The sequence below is a fragment of the Hemibagrus wyckioides genome, linkage group LG25 (assembly GCF_019097595.1).
Source record: "Hemibagrus wyckioides isolate EC202008001 linkage group LG25, SWU_Hwy_1.0, whole genome shotgun sequence".
In the NCBI taxonomy this organism is placed as follows: domain Eukaryota; kingdom Metazoa; phylum Chordata; class Actinopteri; order Siluriformes; family Bagridae; genus Hemibagrus; species Hemibagrus wyckioides.
In genome coordinates, this window is record NC_080734.1 from 11,645,381 (window position 1) to 11,666,351 (window position 20,971).

Genomic DNA, 20,971 nt, shown 5'->3' on the forward strand with positions numbered 1-20,971 from the left:
CGTATGTTAAAATGGAAGAAAAACCACTGCGAGACTCATTTCTCGCTGCATATCGAATTGCAAATAATTATTAATAAATATTTGCTAATAAATTTCCCTTGCTTACTCTTAAACTTCAAGTAGTTTTTAAGCAGTTCTTGATATTTGTATTGCATGTCTTAGTAAATAAGTAGAACTCAGTACTCAGTTATTCCTCTTATAATCTTAATATAAACATTAGACTGCTGATCTGACATTTGAATAGTTATCAATATCTTTCTGTGTTTCTTAGAAGCCTTTTGGTCTTGAAATCAGTTGTATATTTCATTCATATGACAAGGAAAATAAAAACTTCTCTCTATTAAATCAGGATGTGGTTTTCCCCATATTTCAAAAAATAAAAAAATAAAAAAAAATATTAATGATAATAATGATAAAAAAATATCAAAAAATATTATGGTGGGTCCTGAGATTGCTTTGTATTTGTCTAGGTGGGTCTTGGAATGAAAACGTTTGGGAACCCCTGTATTAGTATACGATCAGTGAGCACTTTATTAGGAACACCTGTTTTTGATATGGACCAGAGTCTTCAGATAATGTTTACTTCAGGCATCAGAATGGGGGGAAATGTGATATCTGATTTTGACTGTGGTATGATAATTTTTGCCAAATGGGCTGGTTTCATTATCTCTATAAATATAACTGCTGTCTCCAGACAGTCAGGATGGTGCAATAAAGAAAAAAACATTCAGGTCCGGTCAGGGGAGAAATTCCTTTTTAATGAGAGGGGTGTACACAGAATACCCAGTTTGAACTGACAGTTAGACTACAGTAATTCAGTTTACAAGTTATTCATGCTGTACATCTGTGAAGAGCACAAAAATACACATCAAACCTTGAGGCAGATGAGCTACAAGAGCAGAAGACCACACTGGGTTACACATCTGTCAGCTAAGAACAGAAAGCTGAGCTACAGTGGACACAGGCTCACCGAAACTGGACAGTTGAAGAAAAGGTGAAAAAAATTAGCCTGTTCTATTGAATCTCTGACCATGAGCATCCCTTTAGGGCCAAATCTTGAAATGAATACTTCCAGTATTTAATGCACCATGTCACAAAAGTCATCTTACACTGGCCCTATCCAGTATTAGTATAGTGTTTCTTACGTTTTTAATTCTCTTTACGTTTTTAATCCACTTAATCCTCACAGAAAGTCTACGCAGAAGTATGGAGGTTATTATAACAGCAAATGGGGACTTAATCTGGAAAAGGATGTTTAAAATGAACATATGGTTGTGGTGTGATGGTCTGGTTTCCACAAATGTTTGGTAATATAGTGTAACATATTGTACATTATACAATAAATAAGAAAGTAACATTGTTTAACACTCAAAATATATTTATTGATTACCTCCAAAATTCACACATACAAAGTATTTGAGAGAAAAAAACAGTATAAATGTCTTAGTAACAGTCAGTATGGCTATTGTATTCTCTATTTAATATTATCAAGTAAATTTAAAAAGCTTTCTTAAAGGACCTTTTTGATTTGGCTGAAGGCAGACTGTGCTGTTTTCCCTTCTGTGACTAGGTTCTTACTAAAGATGTTCCACTGGTCATTGTTTAGCATTTCCTCAATCTGCTCACCTGTCACCTTTACATTTACTCACTCATTTACACAAAGGGACAATTTAGTGTAGCCAATCTGTCTACCTGCAAGTTAGGCAATTTAAGGAGAGCTGTAGCGGCCACTAAAGAGAATGCTTCGGGTTGATTTGTGTTGAATGAAAAAAAGAAAGGGGTGGTCAGCCACAAATTCCTGGAATGCAATTATTGCAGACTTTGAAGTTATGACAACTCCGGTAGCCGCAGCTGCTTCAGTGCCTTCCTCATTCACCCCTACAAATGACTTATGCACAACCTTGGAGACTACCAGATCTTTACACGGAGACATGCGTGAAAAATCACTCTTGACCGGGTTAAAGGCATCTACCATGCCCATGCCAATGAGCAGCTCCTTCATGTCATAGGTGTCCTCCAGTTTAAACCGCGGTAAAGACACTTGCACCCCTGCCACCTTCATCCCATCAGTCCACTCTATGAACTTCTCATAGGTGAGATGTTTCTCAATCTGACATATATATTCACAGACACACACATGTACACAGAGAATATAAATTAGCTTTATACATTAAGGAGATTTACAAAGAATTGCAATTTAGCATTTACCTTCTCAAGGCCAGTAGTATCATCTTCAATCTCAAAAGGTAGCATAATTAGCATGCTGAGCTCCTGGCCCTCATATGGCATTTCAAGAATCTTGCACTTTATCTCAGGAATAAGGGCCAGGGGAAACATGGCCGTCTGATTCATCATCTGCACTAGTTTAGTTTCTGTCTGCATGTAGGCAAATATGAAACATGTTCAAGTACATTCTTTAGCATTAATTTGAATAAAAGGGGAAAAAATGACAGTTCATAAATGTGCATGACAAAATATCAGTGTTTTTTCACACAATAATATGTTGTGAAGAAAGGGTAAGAGACCACAACTACATGGCACCCACCTTGTTCATCTTGAAAGGATGCTCCTTTGTGCTATATTGGTCAAACTGCTTCTCCCAGTTGCACTTTAAGTAGATGGCGTTCACCAAGACAAGTTTCGTCAAATTGTCAACAGTTCCTTTTGCCAGCAGGTTCTTGATCTTTTCTTTTATAAGCATTTAAATTCAGAAAAATCATATTGTTAAGAAGACACAACATGGGAAGAACACATTTTCTGTAGTGCAGTTAAACATATATCAAAAAGAATATATTATAATGATAGTAGTAATACTAATGCTACTATAATTATTATTACTAGTAATAATGCTCCAATATCTGTGATGTCATGGCTTCATATATCAGCAAGTGGATTTTCATAAGTTTAAAGATAATTGGTATCCCACTTTGGAACATTTGATTTAGTGACGTTAGTTTAAACCAAACTATTTTAATTCGCATGAAAGTAGTAGTATATAAATATATATTATACATTTCAAAAACATGTTTAAAGTACTAACCTTTAGTTTGTTTCTCTACCCAGTTATTAATTTTGACACGTGAAGCTTCTGCATTTGATTTAAAGTCAACAGTTTCCAGCTTAGCTTTGTAGTGTGTTTTTGTCTCATTCAGAAACTTCTGTGTTTTAAAAAAGAAAAGCAATTAAAAACAAGAAAATATATTTAAATCAATAATTGCTGTAGAATAAATGCAACTGAGTTGAGTGCCAACAGGAAAGCAAATTATGGCACAATCAGCTATCATGATTTACTATAGTTGCTATTAGGTGCCAGGCAGATGTGTAAGGCATTACATAAGTAAGATAATTTACCTTTATTTACTCTCTTGGCACATGTTTTATTTACATAGACATAATACAGGAAGTACAGGCTTTAGAGGCTCTTGAATTGGGTCCAAAAGAATAAATGAGAAGTTTCAACTTAGCATTGCTCACTCTACAGGAGCTAGTAAAAACAATACAGGACATATTCCCATATGTAATATCATTAATCTTATAGAAATTACCTAATTATACTAATAGTCAGACAATAATTTTAACAAAGCTTCACCAACAACCTCTGCAACTTCTTCTGTCACTATGACTGACTTATCTCGACTACCTTCAATATGATCAGTCCAGACATAACTACATTGGCATCTAATTCATGTACTGTACACTATCATTCCTAGACTGTCTAACATCTAAATAAGCATGGTCTTCTGATTCTTAGATCTTATTTATGTGCCACAAAGTTGTCAAGTTTATGCCACAATTGGTAAAAATGTCTTGTGACTAAATAAGGATCTAGTGGAAATGTTTTGGAAAACTTTCCCAGAAAAGAGGATATTTAATTTGTTTTTAAGTGAAAAAAATATTGTATGTTTTTCTTTTAAATTAATTCTTTTTTAAATATTTTTTTTATCATTTATTTTTCATGTAAGTCTACTTTTTTGTTTTAGCAAAGCTATATCTCACCTCCATAAACTGGTAGCTCTGCTCTCCATAAAGCCGATTGGCCAGGCTGAGGGTATAAGGAGCTCCTGCTTTGTTCAGTTCACTCAGTAGTTTGTTGAAGCTGACATGGATGTCATCCTTAGCTTTGCTTTGGTGTAGGGTCTAGGTATTATGAATGGAGATATAATTCAAATGACAAAAGAAAAACAAAACAGCAAATCGTAGTAAGTAAAGATGAACTCCATCCTGAGAGCATTTTGGAGTCACATAATAAATCATGAATAAATAAGTAAAACTGTTGTTCATATACGCCATATGTTTGTTTTATTATGTAACCCGTATTATGAATGCAAAGAAAGCAGGGTGGTACTGGATCCCAGTTATCTGCCACCAAGGAGTAGCACCTACATGTATGCCATGAACTACCATCACCAATGTTATTGCCAAGAGAATGCTTTTTCCCCACAGATGTTAGTGCCTCGAATGAGTATTTGCAACCAATAACCTTTTGTAAAGCCGCTGGTACCTGGGACTTCTGAGTTTGTTGTGCCTGTTGGACTGCTACTGGCTTCCCTGCTTTGTCGAAGCACAAAACCTACAGTAAAATATTAATCATCAGAATTGCAAAACCCTTTTCACTACATTCATCAAGTGTTTGCATGAGCAGTAATAAAATCTGTGCCATACTTTCCCATACACTCTACCCAGGTTTCATGATGATTTAAGCATTGCACAAGTGGATTTGCATACACAAGCATAAAAAAAAACATTTTTTTAAGAAGCTTTGCAATTAAAAAGTGTGTGTTAAAACATCATCATAAAACATCAATGACTATATTGTATATTGTTATTGTAACAGAAAGGAAAGAAATTGCATGATTATCAACAACTCCTGAGAACAGATTGCAACAATTCCTATTTTAGTGCCAAATGTGAGGGTGACACATTGTGAGAAATTTTGCCAAGGCCCAATTATCCGATTGTCTTCTATGTGTTGAGTGTTGAGTTCTATGTGCTTATTATTTGCAAAACATTTCCCTCTCTAACTCCCACAGTTTGCTACCCAGATTTTATACCTGTCTCCACAAACAAAAAAAAAAGTAGAATGCATCATACAGGTGAATTTCCACAATAGGTTCCTGGAGTATCTCCTGTCCAGCACATTTTACCTGAAGTTTAGAGTGCTGCAAACCTTGGGCTAGCAACCCACTGTGTAAATACTCTTGCTATACAGAAACATCGCCTACATCTCCAGAAATCTATCAGATCCAGGGCAATGCTTGCCCATGACAGAAATAGCTGGAGAGGATTTGTTGAGGCCATATGCTTCATCAGGAGTGAAGAGGATTAAGTAAGTACGTGTGTTAATATAATAATTATTTTACATGATTACTATTATTATTTCTGTTCAGACCTCAGAGATCTGAGTTGCCGTATTGCCTGCAGCTCCTAGAAGCACCATGGACAGTGCAGAAGAGATGCTGAGAGGAGAGTAGAAGATATTGTTGGTTTTGTTGCCTTCCTTGATCTTGCTGAACAAGTGAAGGGCAAAATTGGTGTTTGCCATTGAAAGAGACTCCATTCTGCAAAACCTAAAGGAGAAATATATTATTGAAAAGTTATCATCCATTCCATGGCAATCCCATGTGAAAATATGAAATGTAAAAATACTCACTGCAATATTTCAGTACACTTACCTCTGCTCCTGTACTGTTGAAGTGATCTGGTGTCTGATCAAACGCAGTGTTCCTCAGTGTGTGTGACCGTGTTATTTATCAGCTCACCGCCCCTCTGAGCCCCACCTCCCTGGAGGCAAAACCAGGAAATGACACTGTGTGTTTGGAAAAGTCCCTCGACTGTACTGGGTTTCAACATGTACATGTAGCATGTAAACTTGTAACTACCTCCTGGCAGTGAAGGAAATAAATAACAGATTAAATGTGGCTGTAACTGTATCGCTCCTTGTAGTTTAGATAAGGTTCTACAATATACATTTAAATACAATAAATGTATTGTATATATTTATTCATGGAATACCAATATGGCTAGCCCAGGCTTAGATTAGTGTCAGATATGTATTTGTACATTTAAATTTAGTGAAGCGATAATTATAAGTATATTGCTATACGTGCAGTGAGCACTTTATTAGGAACACCTGTTTAGAAATGGACCAGAATCTTAGGATAAAGTTCACTTCAGGCATCAGAATTTAGAAAATGTGATCTCTGAATTTGACTGACTTTGGAATATTTGATTTAGTGACGTTAGTTTCAAGGATCTTGCAATCTGTTCACCAAACTACACTATATTGCCAAAAGTATTCGCTCACCTGCCTTGACTCGCATATGAACTTAAGTGACATCCCATTCCTAATCCATAGGGTTCAATATGACGTCGGTCCACCCTTTGCAGCTATAACAGCTTCGACTCTTCTGGGAAGGCTGTCCACAAGGTTTAGGAGTGTGTTTATGGGAATTTTTGACCATTCTTCCAGAAGCGCATTTGTGAGGTCACACACTGATGTTGGACGAGAAGGCCTGGCTCTCAGTCTCCGCTCTAATTCATCCCAAAGGTGTTCTATCGGGTTGAGGTCAGGAGTCTGTGCAGGCCAGTCAAGTTCATCCACACCAGACTCTGTCATCCATGTCTTTATGGACCTTGCTTTGTGCACTGGTGCACAGTCATGTTGGAAGAGGAAGGGGCCAGCTCCAAACTGTTCCCACAAAGTTGGGAGCATGGAATTGTCCAAAATGTCTTGGTATGCTGAAGCATTCAGAGTTCCTTTCACTGGAACTAAGGGGCCAAGCTCAGCTCCTGAAAAACAACCCCACACCATAATCCCCCCTCCACCAAACTTTACACTTGGCACAATGCAGTCAGACAAGTACCGTTCTCCTGGCAACCGCCAAACCCAGACTCGTCCATCAGATTGCCAGATGGAGAAGCGCGATTCGTCACTCCAGAGAACGCGTCTCCACTGCTCTAGAGTCCAGTGGCGGCGTGCTTTACACCACTGCATCCGACACTTTGCATTGCACTTGGTGATGTATGGCTTGGATGCAGCTGCTCGGCCATGGAAACCCATTCCATGAAGCTCTCTGCGCACTGTTCTTGAGCTAATCTGAAGGCCACATAAAGTTTGGAGGTCTGTAGCGATTGACTCTGCAGAAAGTTGGCGACCTCTTCGCACTATGCGCATCAGCATCCGCTGACCCCGCTCCGTCAGTTTACGTGGCCTACCACTTCGTGGCTGAGTTGCTGTTGTTCCCAAACACTTCCACGTTCTTATAATACAGCTGACAGTCGACTGTGGAATATTTAGGAGCAAGGAAATTTCACGACTGGATTTGTTGCACAGGTGGCATCCTATCACAGTTCCACGCTGGAATTCACTGAGCTCCTGAGAGCGACCCATTCTTTCACAAATGTTTGTAAAAACAGTCTGCATGCCTAGGTGCTTGATTTTATACACCTGTGGCCATGGAAGTGATTGGAACACCTGATTCTGATTATTTGGATGGGTGAGCGAATACTTTTGGCAATATAGTGTATTTCACTTTCCTATGAAAGTAGTAGTATATAATTATATATTATACATTTCAAAAACATGTTTAACCCTGTAAAGCCCACTGTTGCAGAATTACAACATCACTTTTAACAATTCTAAAAAAAAAAGGTCTGCAAATGTTTTTTTTTTCTCAAGACCACATTTACATAGTTAATGGGTCCTATTGTTTGTCCTCACAATGCTTTTGGATAGAAGAAGTGTTTATAGGTCCGGTCATCTGGCCATGAACTTACTCTACCTGCAAACTTCGCGTTGAGCTCATCTCCTTTTTTTTCCATGACTGGATTTGTCAAGATTCAAGTAAGTAAAATTCCTTAAATATTTTTTTTGTGTTTATTACAATGTCTAGAACACATACATATGTAGTTTCTTTGGAAAACATTCATCAGATTTGATTTAGAGCTTGTTATGTCTATGTTGTAATTCTACAACGTTGGGCCAGAGTGGTAGTCAAAATAGCCCGTGCTCCTTACACCTTACATACAGTAAGGACACTGCACTTCTCACATGGTCACAACTTGAAAAAAATTGTAGTAGAAATTTAAAGTGTTAGATGATTCATTGTAACTAAGTTCTAAATGTGCTTTTCTGTTAAATTTTTACTTAGTTTAGCTTAGACCATAATTAAACACAGGAATAAATTGTATGTGGTATTAACTCCATCATCTATATGAGTATCTGAAACTACCTGTAACTTTGTAGTTTTTTGTTTGTTTTTTTAACTTCTAAATGATCCTGAGATTTTTTTTATGATTGTTGACCAAGTAGCAGTTTGTAGCATCAGGCTCTGAATGTTCTGGATTTGGGGGGGTGCCTGTTGCATTGTTCAGGGACAGGTGTGAATGGTCTTGAATGTGAACCTGTAAGTGCTCTGGGGGGATGCATGTGTGTAGAGAGCATGATAGGCCAGCCAGACATTATTGTTTGAATGTAGTGGAATTTTGATTAGCATTTGCACTGAAATGATAATACTTTAATGGATAATACTTAGATCTCTACCCTCGACACATGGTCTACCACCCTGTCTATTCTTTCAGTTTATCTACTACAATATAAGACCCATATGTATTATTCACATACTTAATTTAATTTTTTTTTTACTTTTTCCTTTTCAGAATGCCACCAGTGCAGAAAGGTCTATTCAGTGTGCAGGATGTGATTGCTGCAGTCCAAAATAAAAAGTTTTGTAAATACAATTTTTTCCAATATTTTTATTAATAAATGCTTATTCATAAAACTATGATTGTTGTGTGATTATTACTCATGATATATACTGTTATGGGCCTAAGTAAGCAATCAACCCCACAAAGGAATGCTTAAATGTTCTGTACATCTGTTCAGACAAAGTGAGTACAAATACAGAAATTCTGCTCCCAACTAGGCCCAACGTTGCAATATTACATTTCCCTAAAAACTTACTAAAATGTAAAAAAATTTTTTAAAAAATCTTTAATTTCTACATCAGAGGCCTCCTAAAACAATATCTGAGAGGTCAAAAAAATTTTGCTCATTTTTTTCTATATTTGGGTCTTACAGGGTTAAAGTACTAACCTTTAGTTTGTTTCTCAACACAGTTACTAATTTTGACAAATGAAGCTTCGGCATTTGATTTAAAGTCAACAGTTTCCAGCTCAGCATCGTAATGTGTTTTTGTGTCATTCAAATTTTTTTGCGTTTTAAAAAAGAAAAGCAATTTAAAACAAGAAAATCAATAATTGCTGTAGAATAAATGCAACTGAGTTGAGTGCCAACAGGAATGCAAATAATGGCACAGTCAACTATCATGTGAATGGTTTACTATAGTTGCTACTGGGTGCCAGGCAGATGTATAAAGCATTACATAAGTAACATATTTTACATTTATTTAGTCTTTTGCACATGTTTTTATCTACGTAGGCTTTTTAGAGGCTCTTGAATTGGGTCCAAAAGAAAATATGAGAAAGATAACATTGCTCACTTTACATGGGCTAGTACACAAGTCCATATATATCATCATCAATGTAATAGAAATTGCCTAATTATACTAATAGCTAGACTAATAGCCGCCACTTCTTCTTTGACCCAGGCTGAGGGTACACAGAGCTCCTGTTTTGTACAGTTCACTCATCAGTTTGTTGAAGCTGACAAGGATGTCTTCCTTGGCTTTGTTTTGGTGTAGGGTCTAGGTATTATGAATAGAGATATTATTCAAATTATTTAAAGAAAACAGCTAATTGTAGTAAGTAAAGATAAACTTTGTAAGTAAAGATAAACTTTGGAGTCACATAATAAATCATCAGTAAATAAATAAACAAGTAAAAACTGTTGTTTGTATACTGTAGGTCATATGTAAGCTGTATTATGAATGCAAAAAAGCAGGACAGAACTGGATCCCAGTTATCTGCCCACAAGGAGTAGCACCTGCCATGAACTACAATCACCAATGTTATTGCCAGAATAATGCTTTTTCCCCACAGATGTTAATGCTTCCACTGAGTATTACAACTGCTGGTAACTGAAACTTCTGAGTTTGTTGCGCCTGTTGGACTGCTACCGGCTACCCTGCTTTGTTGAAGCACAAAATCTGCAGTAACATATTCATAAGAATGGCAAAACCGTTTTCACTGCAATAATTTGGTGTTTGCATGAGCAGTATTAAAATCTGTGCCACACTTTCCCATACACATTACCCAGGTTTCATGATGATTTAAGCATTGCATAAGTGAATTTGCATACACAAGGATAACAAGGCATTTTTCTTAAGAAGCAAGTAAGGAGTGTCCGATGAAACATCATCTGTCAATGATCATGTTGCAAAACCCTTTCCATTGTATTCATCAGGTGTTTGCATGAGCAGTTATATAATCTGTGCCACACTTTTTCATACACTCTACCCAGGTTTCATGATGATTTAAGCATTGCACAAGCAGCTTTGCAAAGACAAGCATAACAAGGCATTTTTCTTAAGAACCATTGCAAGAAATGAGTGTTCCGGTAAAACATAATCTATTAACGACCATATTGTATATTGTTATTGTGACAGAAAGGGCTCTGGGTAATTACCAAAAATTGCATGAATATCAACAACCCCTGAGAACAGATTACAACAATTCCACCACACTTGCTACATGTAGCTACAAGTTGTGAGGGTGACACATTGTGAGAAAATTTGCCAAGGCCCAAATGCCAAGACACATTATCTGATCAGGTGCTATGTGTTGTCTTGCTTGTTGTTTGCATACATATTTCCCTACCTCACACCCAATTTTCTGCAGAGAATTTTCCTAACTGTTTCCACAAAAATGTAGAATGTAGCGTACAGGTGAAGTTCCACAATTTTCAGCTGCTTCAGTGCCTTCCTCATTCACCTCTACAAATGACTTATGCACAACCTTGGAGACTGCCAGATCACTACACGGAGACAAGCATGAAAAATCACTCTAGGCTGGGTCAAAGGCATCTACCATGCCCATGCTGATGAGCAGCTCCTTCATGTCATAGGTTTCCTCCAGTTTGAACCACGGTAAAGACACCTGCACCCGCACACGGTTCATCCTATTGGGCCGTGTCCACTCCATGGACTTCTCATAGGTGAGATGTTTCTTAAGCTCAAATATATATTTACACACACAGTATATAAATTAGTTTTATACATTAAGGAGATTTAAAAAGCATTGCAATTTAGCATTTACCTTCTCAAGTGCCAGTAGTATCATCTTCAATAACAACAGGTAGCATAATTAGCATGCTGAGCTCCTGGCCCTCATATGGCATTTCATGAATCTTGCACTGCATCTCAGGAATAAAGGCCAGGGGAAACATGGCTGTCTGATTCATCATCTGCACTGGTTTAGTTTCTCTCTGAATGTAGGCAAATATGAAACATGTTCAAGTACATTCTTTAGCATGAATTTGAATAAAAGTGGGAAAAAAGAAAACAAATCACAGTTAACAAATGTGCATGACAAATCATCATTGTTTTTCACGAGGTAATATGCTGTGATGCTTAACTGTAGCTTTTTTCTATTTTTTATGTACACATTTTTGTTTGTTTTAGTGCTCAGCATTGTAGTGTATTTTTGTGTCATTCAGAAATTTCTGTGAAAAAAAGAAAAGCAATTCAAAACAAGAAAATTTAGTAAATCAATATTTGCTGTAGAATAAATGCAACTGAGTTGAGTGCCAACAGGAATGCAAATTATGGGACAATCAACACTCGTGACTTATTTAGTATTGTTGCTATTGGGTGCCAGGCAGATATATAAGGCATTAGATAAGAAACATAATTAACATTTATTTAGTCTTGTATATGTTTTTATCTACATAGACTTAGTACAGGAAGTTGGCTTTAGAGGCTCTTGAAATGGGTCCAAAAGAATATATGAGAAAGATTGAACTTAGCTCACTCTACAGTGGCTAGTAAAAACAATACAGGACATACTCCCATGTCCATATGTAATATCCTAATTATGTAATAAATTACCTAATTATACTAATAGTCAGACAATAATATTAGCTAACAAAGCTTCACCAACAACCTCTGCCACTTCTTTCACTATGACTGACTTATCTCGACTAGCTTCAATATGATCAGTCCAGATATAACTACATTGGCATCTAATTTATATACTGTATACACTATAATTCCTAGACTGTCTAACATTTAAATTAGCATGGTCTTCTGATTCTTAGTTCTTCTATATGTGCCACAATGTTTGAGGCACACAATTGTTATATAAGCTACATCTTACCTCTACAAAATGGTAGCTCTGCTTTCCATTAAGCCGATTGGCCAAGCTGAGTATATGCTGAGCTCCTGCTTTGTTCAGTTCACTCATCAGTTTGTTCAAGCACACATGGATCTCATCCTTGGCTTTGTTTTGGTGTAGAGTCTAGGTATAATGGATGGAGATATAATTCAAATTACAAAAAAATCCAGCATGTCATAGTAAGTAAAGATGAACTCTCATCCTGAGAGCATTTTGGAGTCAATAAATCATGAGTAAATAAGTAAAGAAGTAAAAACTGTTGTTCATATACATCATAGTTTTTTTTATTATGTAAGCTGTAGTATGAATGCAAAAAAAAAGCAGGGCAGCACTGGATCCCAGTTATCCACCACCAAGGAGAAGCGCCTACATGTATGCCAAGAACTACCATCACCAATGTTATTGCCAAAATAATGTGTTTCCCCCCTGGATGTTAGTGCTTCCACTGAGTATTTGCAACCAATAACCTTTTGTAAAGTCGCTGGTAACTGGAACATCTGAATTTGTTGCGCCTGTTGGACTGCAACTGGTTGAACAGACTTAGGCTTCCCTGCTTTGCTGAAGCACAAAACCTACAGTAACATAATCATCAGAATTGAAAAAACATTTTCACTGCATTTATCAGGTGTTTACATGAGCAGTACTAAAAGTTGTGTCACACTTTCCCATATACTCTACCCAGGTTTAATGATCTAAGCATTTCATAAGTGTCTTTGCTTAGACAAGACTAACAAGGCATTTTTCTTAAGAAGCACTGCAAGTAAGGAGTGTTATTTGCATGCATATTTCCCTCTCTCACACCCACAGTTTGCTGCCCAGAGTTTCAACCTGTCTCCACAGAAAATGTAGAATGTAGTATACAGGTAAATTTCCACCACATTCACCATGCATCCTGTGATGTGCATTTTTTATAATCACAGTAGACAAACTGAATCCTGCCAAATCAAAAGAAGGGAGCTGAGCTGGGGGAGCAAATAGAGAAATAGAGCCACAATTTGAAAGAAATAATCATGATGATTGAGGTTCCTGAAGTACCTCCTGTCCTACACATTTTAGTATTTTAACTGCTCTAACACATCCACTACAATAGAGGAAGGTTTGCTATTTAGCTGATTAAACTAATCAGCTGTGTTGGGAAAACACAAAAATATGCAGGGCAGCAGGTATTATAGAACCAGGTTTGGAGACCTGAACTTTAGAGTGCTGCAAACCTTTGTAAAGTAAATGACATACTTCTGCAGTACAGTACAAAGATTCATGCATATCTGCAATTGTAACGCCTCATCAGGCTGAGGAGTGTTAGAGTCCATGTGCAGATTTCGTAAAGGACGGTGGGCAGAAATCGTGGTCAAGATAACGAAAGCAAAGGGTCAAATACCAGAAAGCTGTCACTCAGAAAACAAATCCAAAACACAAATCCGAAACTCGAGGTCAAGAGATAAACTGGCAAGGTCATACACGAGGTAACTAGACAATAACAGAATAAAGGCTTGGCAAGTGACACAAACGGAAACAATGCTTCGCAATAAGGCTGATGTGGCGCGCTGCTTAAATAAGCCTCAGTACCGGAAGTGGCCAGAGATAGTTAATATTCGGGCGAGGGCTCCCTCTGGTGTTCTGGCCCAGACTGTTGTGTGACAGAACCCCCCCCGTCTAGGGACACCTCCAGGTGTTCGTCGTCGTGGGCGCCCCCTCGGGCGAGGGGCCGGTCTGTGGGGAAAGTTCAGGTGAAATTCTTCGATGAGTGCAGGGTCCAGGATGTCCTGCCTATTGACCCAGCAGCGCTCCTCTGGACCGTACCCCTCCCAGTCCACCAAGTATTGGAGGCGGCCACCCTATCGACACGAGTTGAGAATGGTGCGAATGCAATAAGCGAGGGAGCCGTCGATGTCCAGGGGTACATGTTCATGATAGGGCTTGAGCAGAGATACATGGAACGTGGGCGAGATACGATAAGAGGCAGGCAGTTCCAGGCGATAAGAGACAGGATTAACCTGACGAACGATCTTAAAGGGGCCGATGAATTTGGGGCTGAGTTTGCGACAGGGTAGTTTGAGTTTCAAATTACGCGTGGATAGCCAAACTCTCTGACCCACCTGGTAGGCTGGGTGAGGCCGACGTCGGCGATTGGCCTGAATTGCCTGTCTTCGTACTGCCCTTTGAAGTTGGACATGGGCTCGCTCCCAAGTCTCTTGGCTACATCTAGCCCAGTCGTCCACTGCAGGGACATCGGAGGGTTCTTCTGACCATGGGAATAAAGGTGGTTGATAGCCTAGTACACATTGGAACGGCGTCAGCCCCGTAGAGGAATGGGTTAAGGAGTTCTGGGCATATTCGGCCCACGGGAGGAACTCACTCCATCTATGTTGCTCCTTGCTGCAGTATACTCGCAGGAACCTCCCCAGCTCTTGATTCAGGCGTTCGGCTTGTCCGTTGGACTGGGGATGATATCCCGGGCTCAGACTGACGTTGATCCCCAATTGCTTACAGAACTGCCATACTCTAGAGGTAAATTGCGGCCCTCGGTCTGATACTATGTCCTCAGGGATGCCAAAATTTCGGAACACGTTATGAAAAATAGCTACGGCGGTTTCCATAGACGTGGGTAGGCCTTTCATAGGGATGAGTTTACACCCCTTGGAGAACCGGTCTATGACGACCATGATCGTGGTGAAGCTCTGCGACTCGGGGAGGTCTGTGAGAAAGTCTATAGAGAGGTGCGACCAGGGGCGTCGTGGGACGGGTAGCGGTTCCAGCAGGCCCTCAGGCAAATGGCGGTTGGTTCGAGATTGGGCGCACACGGGACAGGAACATACAAACCCCTCCACATCCTGATTTAGAGAGGGCCACCAAAAGGTCCGGAGCAGTAGCTGAGTAGTGCGGTGCATACCTGGGTGGCCGGTGCTGGGGCTCTCGTGGGTCCACTTAATCAGTCTGTGACGGAGTGTCGTGGGCACAAACCGCTTGGAGGGTGGACAGTTTGGGGGGGGTGCCTCGGAGGTGCAGGCCCGTTCGATCTCACCCATGAAATCCCAACGTATAGGAGCAACCAGCACAGACGGCGGAAGGATGGTGTCCGGGTGAACAGAGGGTTCGCAGACTTCATGAATTCTAGAGAGTGCATCTGCTTTTCCGTTTTTGGACCCAGGACGATAGGTGACCGTGAATTTGAATCGCGAGAAAAACAGTGCCCACCTGGCTTGGCGTGAGTTCAGACGCTTGGCTTCCCGTAGATAGGCTAGGTTACGGTGATCTGTAAGAATGAGGAACGGGTGAACTGCCCCATCCAGCCAATGTCTCCACTCCTCCAGAGCAGCCTTCATGGCTAGTAGTTCCTTGTTACCCACGTCATAGTTCATTTCCGTCGGGGTTAGCTTACGAGAGAAGAAGGCTCATGGGTGTAATTTGCCTGACTCTGGCTGGCGTTGAGAGAGCACCGCCCCGAGGCCGCTGTTGGAGGCATCAACCTCTACTGTGAACGGTAAGTCTGGTCGGGGGTGCCGGAGTATGGGGCAGACGAGAAGCTTTGCTTGAGCTTACTGAAGGCATTGCTGGCTTGGTCAGTCCATTTGAGTTTACGTGGCTTCCCCTTTAGTAACGAGGTCAAGGGACTGGCTATGGTGCTATAGTTCCGAATGAATCGGCGATAAAAGTTAGCAAACCCCAGAAATCGCTGTAAGCCCTTAATGTTGGTGGGCTCCGGCCAGGATGTGATCGCTGATACTTTGGACTGATCCATTTCTATTCCTTTTTGAGATATCACATAGCCCAGGAACGTTATGGAGGGACGGTGGAACTCACACTTTTCCAATTTTACGAAGAGGTTGTGGGCTGCTAAATGGTGAAGTACGTCACGAACGTGGTAAACATGTTGCTCATAGTTGGATGAGTAAATCAGTATGTCATCTATGTACGCTATAACGTGACTGTGGAGCATGTCTCTGAACACTTCATTTATCATAGATTGGAAAACCGCTGGGGCGTTGGTGAGTCCATATGGCATGACTAAGTACTCGTAGTGTCCATTCATGGTGTGAAAGGCTGTCTTCCATTCATCTCCTTCTCGTATCCGAATCAGATTTTAAGTACTGCGCAGTTCTCTTTACTAAAAACCTCCTGCAGGTCGGAATATTCCTGAGGGAGCGATATTAGATTGGTTGAACCTGGGCTTTCTATGGACGTAGTGAGGCATGGACGAGGAGTGTGAGCCTGAAAGCAGTTTTTTATGCAGGAAGGAGTCCACCTGCGGATGTAACCGTTCTTCCAGGAGATATCGGGGTCATGAAGCTGCAGCCAGGAGAAGCCCAATACTACGGGGTTAAATGGGGAAGAGATGACAAAGAATGATAGTCGCTCACGATGGAATAACCCGAGTTGGAAGTCTATGGGTGGTGTGTGATGAGAAATGAGGCCCCCTCTGATGGGTTGGTCGTTAATGGCGGTCACATGGAGTGGGGGCACGCATGGGACTGTGGGGATGTGAAGGTCGTGCACCAGATTAGCGTCAATGAGGTTAACCGCCGAGCCCGAGTCAATCAGCGCTGTGACACAGAACTTAGAATTAGCAAAGAGCAAGAAAGCAGGAAGAGAAACCTTGGATAAATGCTCAGTAGTCTCTACCTGGGTTGTAGCTGGCTTCTCAGGACATCGAAGCACACGGTGGCCTGGTTTGCCGCAGTAAAAGCATAGCTGGAGCTTAGTGCGCCGCTCGCGCTCAGCTTCTGTAACTCGAGCCCTCCCTAGTTGCATCGGTTCGGTTAGATCCTCTGTGTGTTGCTGGATATCCATCATGCGGCGTGGCATAGCACGTGAACTGGTGGCTGCAGGTCGGTGTTGATGGCGCAGGTTGTCTAGACGAATGGCAGTGGAGATGTATTGGGATAGCGTCATGCTGGTGTCGCGGCAGGCCATTTCCGCTTGTAATTCTGGGTTGTGTCCCTCGCGGAACACCGCCATGAGTGCTGTCGCATTCCATCCAGACTGACCGGCCAACATGCGGAATTTAATGGCATAATCCGCGGCCGCGTCCCTCCCTTGGCACAACTCCAGCAACTGTACAGACACATCCTTGCCTCCCGCTGGGTATTCAAACACTTCCCTGATTAAGTTCGCGAAATAATCCGCGGACGCTTTGACTTGGGGGTCTGAGTCCCAAACCGCTGCAGCCCAATCTAGCGCTCTTCCGGTTAGCAGAGATAATATGAATGCGCACCTGGTTCTCTCATCGCTGTATGCCTCTGGCTGATGAGCGAAATAGTTATCACATTGACGAAGGAAACCCCTGCAGCGATCGGCGGATCCATCGAACTTTTCGGGTAAGGCAAAACGAGGAAGTTCGCTGCGTACGTGGAATGCCGACGCCGTGGCGGCTGTTTGTTCTCGCGGCTGTTGCTGAAGTTGTAGATTAGAGGCTTTCAGCGAGTCAACCTCTTCCTGATAAGCACGAAGGAGGGCTCGTTGTCGCCATAACGCCGCTCGCATATCCGCTGGACTCATTTCAGGCGAAGCATTCTGTAACGCCTCGTCGGGCGGAGGAGTGTTAGAGTCCATGTGCAGATTTCGTAAAGGACGGTGGGCAGAAATCGTGGTCAAGATAACAAAAGCAAAGGGTCAAATACCAGAAAGCTGTCACTCAGAAAACTAATCCAAAACACAAATCCAAAACTCGAGGTCAAGAGATAAACTGGCAAGGTCATACACGAGGTAACTAGACAATAACAGAATAAAGGCTTGGCAAGTGACACAAACGGAAACAATGCTTTGCAATGAGGCTGAGGTGCCGCGCTGCTTATATAAGCCTCAGTACCGGAAGTGGCCAGAGATAGTTAATATTCGGGCGAGGGCTCCCTCTGGTGTTCTGGCCCAGACTGTTGTGTGACAGCAATCAGTGCAGCCTCATTTCATTTGAAATTACATTCTGTTTGTTGACTATTTTTTTGTACCCAGAATTTCTGTGACCTTAACTGACTGAATAATCTGTAGTGTTTTGCAACATTAGAGAACATGAACTGCCAGCTAAGTCAATGCCAAAGGAAGGTGTTACAATATGCTCAAATTCTGATGAACTGGTTCTGCATGTGTGGAATACAGCTTTTTTGAAACCTTTGAAATTCCATACAAAAACATTTTACTTGCCTGCATTTCTGCTCTACTTATTTTGACATATTTCATAAAACAAGATATGGAAAAATATGGGAGAAATATGGGAGATTCTGTGAAATAACAGATGACTAGACTACAAAGTAGTAGCATGTCATTTTAAATATTACATGCCCTTTGAGATCACTGGAGGATTTCACACCAATTCTACTCACATCTGAATACAGTGTGATGAAGTCTAGGCAATCTGGGCTTGTGTGTGTCATGATAGCATCTTTTTGAATTGATCATATTTGAACACTCACAAATCTCTAAGCATGCAAACTAATGGCCACATGTACATGACACCTACAGTAAATTAAAAAAAGACATAATGCATGAGAGAAACCACAGTTAAACTGTAATAGGAAAAGGAAAAATGTGTGAAAAATATGTTTATCATCCAAAAAATACATGTCAGATACTGCAAATGTCATTGATAGGTATGTACAGGTAGTTTCAAACAAAATACAAGAACATTAGACTAAAATACCCACACATTTTAAGAGTCTTACTCTCTTCTACATGTCTGAGAAGTTGGGTCTGAAGCTCTTTGTGAAATCATGCCGATTTATCAGCTCAGGTAGGTCATGTAACAAAATAGAGTGCTCCAGCAAGAACATAAAAGGGCTTCTACATCACATTTCTCCCGGCTTCTACTGGTCTGAAGGAAGTGCGAGTGGACATCTGGGGTGTGGCTAGCTCCCCCTTTGGAGGAAACTTGATGCTGCATCATGGCTAATGCTATAGGAACACCAATACCAACACCACATGCTGGGAGATTATGGTCTCTACCTACCTAGGGCCAAATATGGTGCACCAACCTGAACAGAGGGCACAAACACAGACCACCCTAATAATTGATGAATGGGCCCACCTAAGTTAACCCCGAAGTTTCATGAGAAATCTTTCAGCACTAGAAACACAGCCCCTATCTTAAGGCAATCTGTGTGCAATGAGAGACATGAGCCCTCCTAAATTCCATGGGCAGGGCGACCATCAAGGACCATTTCCCAACCTGAGAGGGGGGCATCTGTTGAAAGATTCTTGTGACAATGATATGCCCTATGGCCCAAGGTGAGAAAACTGGGTCTGTCCACATAAGAAGGGTACTAAACTCATGACACGTAACCCTTGTGACCCTGAAACAGGTGTCTACAGATGTGAAAACCCCTGCTCCTGAGCCAGAGATGAAATAATCTCGTGTAGCAGACCCAAAGGAATAGCTTTGGCCACTACAGTCATAAGCTGAGCACCCTCTAAGCCTGGGAGGCAAAGAGGCACTGGCCTAGTCAAATTTTAAAGTCAGACATTTACAGCAAAAAGGATGGAATTCCCACGAGCGGGATACAGACGTGCCCGCATCGTGGCTGAATCTCAAACTATCCCTGAGAAGGTGGTTCTCAGATAGGGAGAAAGCACACACTTCACTGGTTTGAGGCCTAGGGACTGAATGTGGGCAAGCAAGGCATCTCAATGCCTGGCTGCCACTTTCCTTGACTGATCCAAGATGAGAGTGATCATCTGGATAATTAAGTATATGGATGTCCCTGGGTGCAGTGATGCCAGAGCAGCGTCCATGCACTTTGTGAGGGTGAGCAATAAGACTAGGCCTAAATGGAGAACCCGGCACCGGTACACTTCACCCCAAAAGAGAACCAGGGGAGTTTCCTGGGCTCTGCCAAGATGCCTATATGAAGGCAGGCACCCTTCAGGATTATCATGGTAAATCAGTCTTTGGACCTGATCTGCAACACAATGAACTTGACTGTAAACATCTCAGACTTGTTTGTTTGTTTCAGCATACAGTTCGGAGCACATGGAGCCAACAGTGGCGTCTAAAAGAATGGTTTTGTCCCTTTCTTTTACCTCTGTCAAATTGCCCCTCTCTGGCAACCAAATACAGTCATGAAACAGCCAATGGCATGGGTCATCTGCTTTGTGGCACAGAGACCTAAATCTAAATCAGTACAATTTAAATACACTATAATTTGACACAAACACTTTATTTATGTCCCCTTTTGGAGGTAGTTACAAGAAGTTTACACGTTATATGTAATCCACCATATATTCAAGTCCACTACAATCGAGTGACTTTTCCAAACACACTGGGTGACATTTACTGGTTTTGCCTCCAATGAGGTGGGGCTCAGATAGTGATGTGTCGTTCACAAACAATTCGTTCATTTTGAATGAATCTTTCCCATGACTCGAGAACATCGAGTCATCTCGGGTTTGTGTTGACTGCGCAGTCCTCGGGTACGATTCATTCGTTCATCACGTGACAGCCCCGTATGCTAAGACAATGCAGTCTGAACCGGAAACAGAAAAGATTAGTGTATTTAAATTGTCCTGATTTACACATCAACAGTCTATACAATTTACAATACAATGGAGAATGGCCAGAGAATGGTTGGAGTTCATGGCATGTTCAAGAAAGCTGGAAGAGGACTCAGTTTTTAGCGGGACACACCTATATGCATTCCGATTACTGCCACCAATAATTTTGTCAAAATAATGCCTTACTCCCATGGATATGAGT

The 20,971-nt window shown here is 40.9% G+C and overlaps 1 protein-coding gene across 2 annotated transcripts; it reads right to left on the reverse strand.

The window, feature by feature from the left end:
* Positions 1-1,477: 1,477 nt before the first annotated feature.
* LOC131345547 (leukocyte elastase inhibitor-like) lies at positions 1,478-12,896 on the reverse strand. Of its 2 annotated transcripts, none has more exons than XM_058378466.1 (11): positions 12,759-12,896; positions 12,274-12,414; positions 11,215-11,383; positions 5,673-5,781; positions 5,390-5,567; positions 4,502-4,570; positions 3,997-4,137; positions 3,041-3,158; positions 2,546-2,688; positions 2,209-2,376; positions 1,478-2,110 (listed from the first exon to the last, which is right to left on the reverse strand). In XM_058378466.1, exons 5-11 carry the CDS (start codon positions 5,555-5,557, stop codon positions 1,709-1,711), a joined length of 1,209 nt encoding a protein of 402 aa, XP_058234449.1. In that variant the 5' UTR covers positions 5,558-5,567; positions 5,673-5,781; positions 11,215-11,383; positions 12,274-12,414; positions 12,759-12,896; the 3' UTR covers positions 1,478-1,708. The 2 variants fall into 2 exon arrangements, with proteins under 2 accessions (XP_058234449.1, XP_058234448.1); XM_058378465.1 differs by having other exon boundaries at positions 4,481-4,570.
* Positions 12,897-20,971: the final 8,075 nt, after the last annotated feature.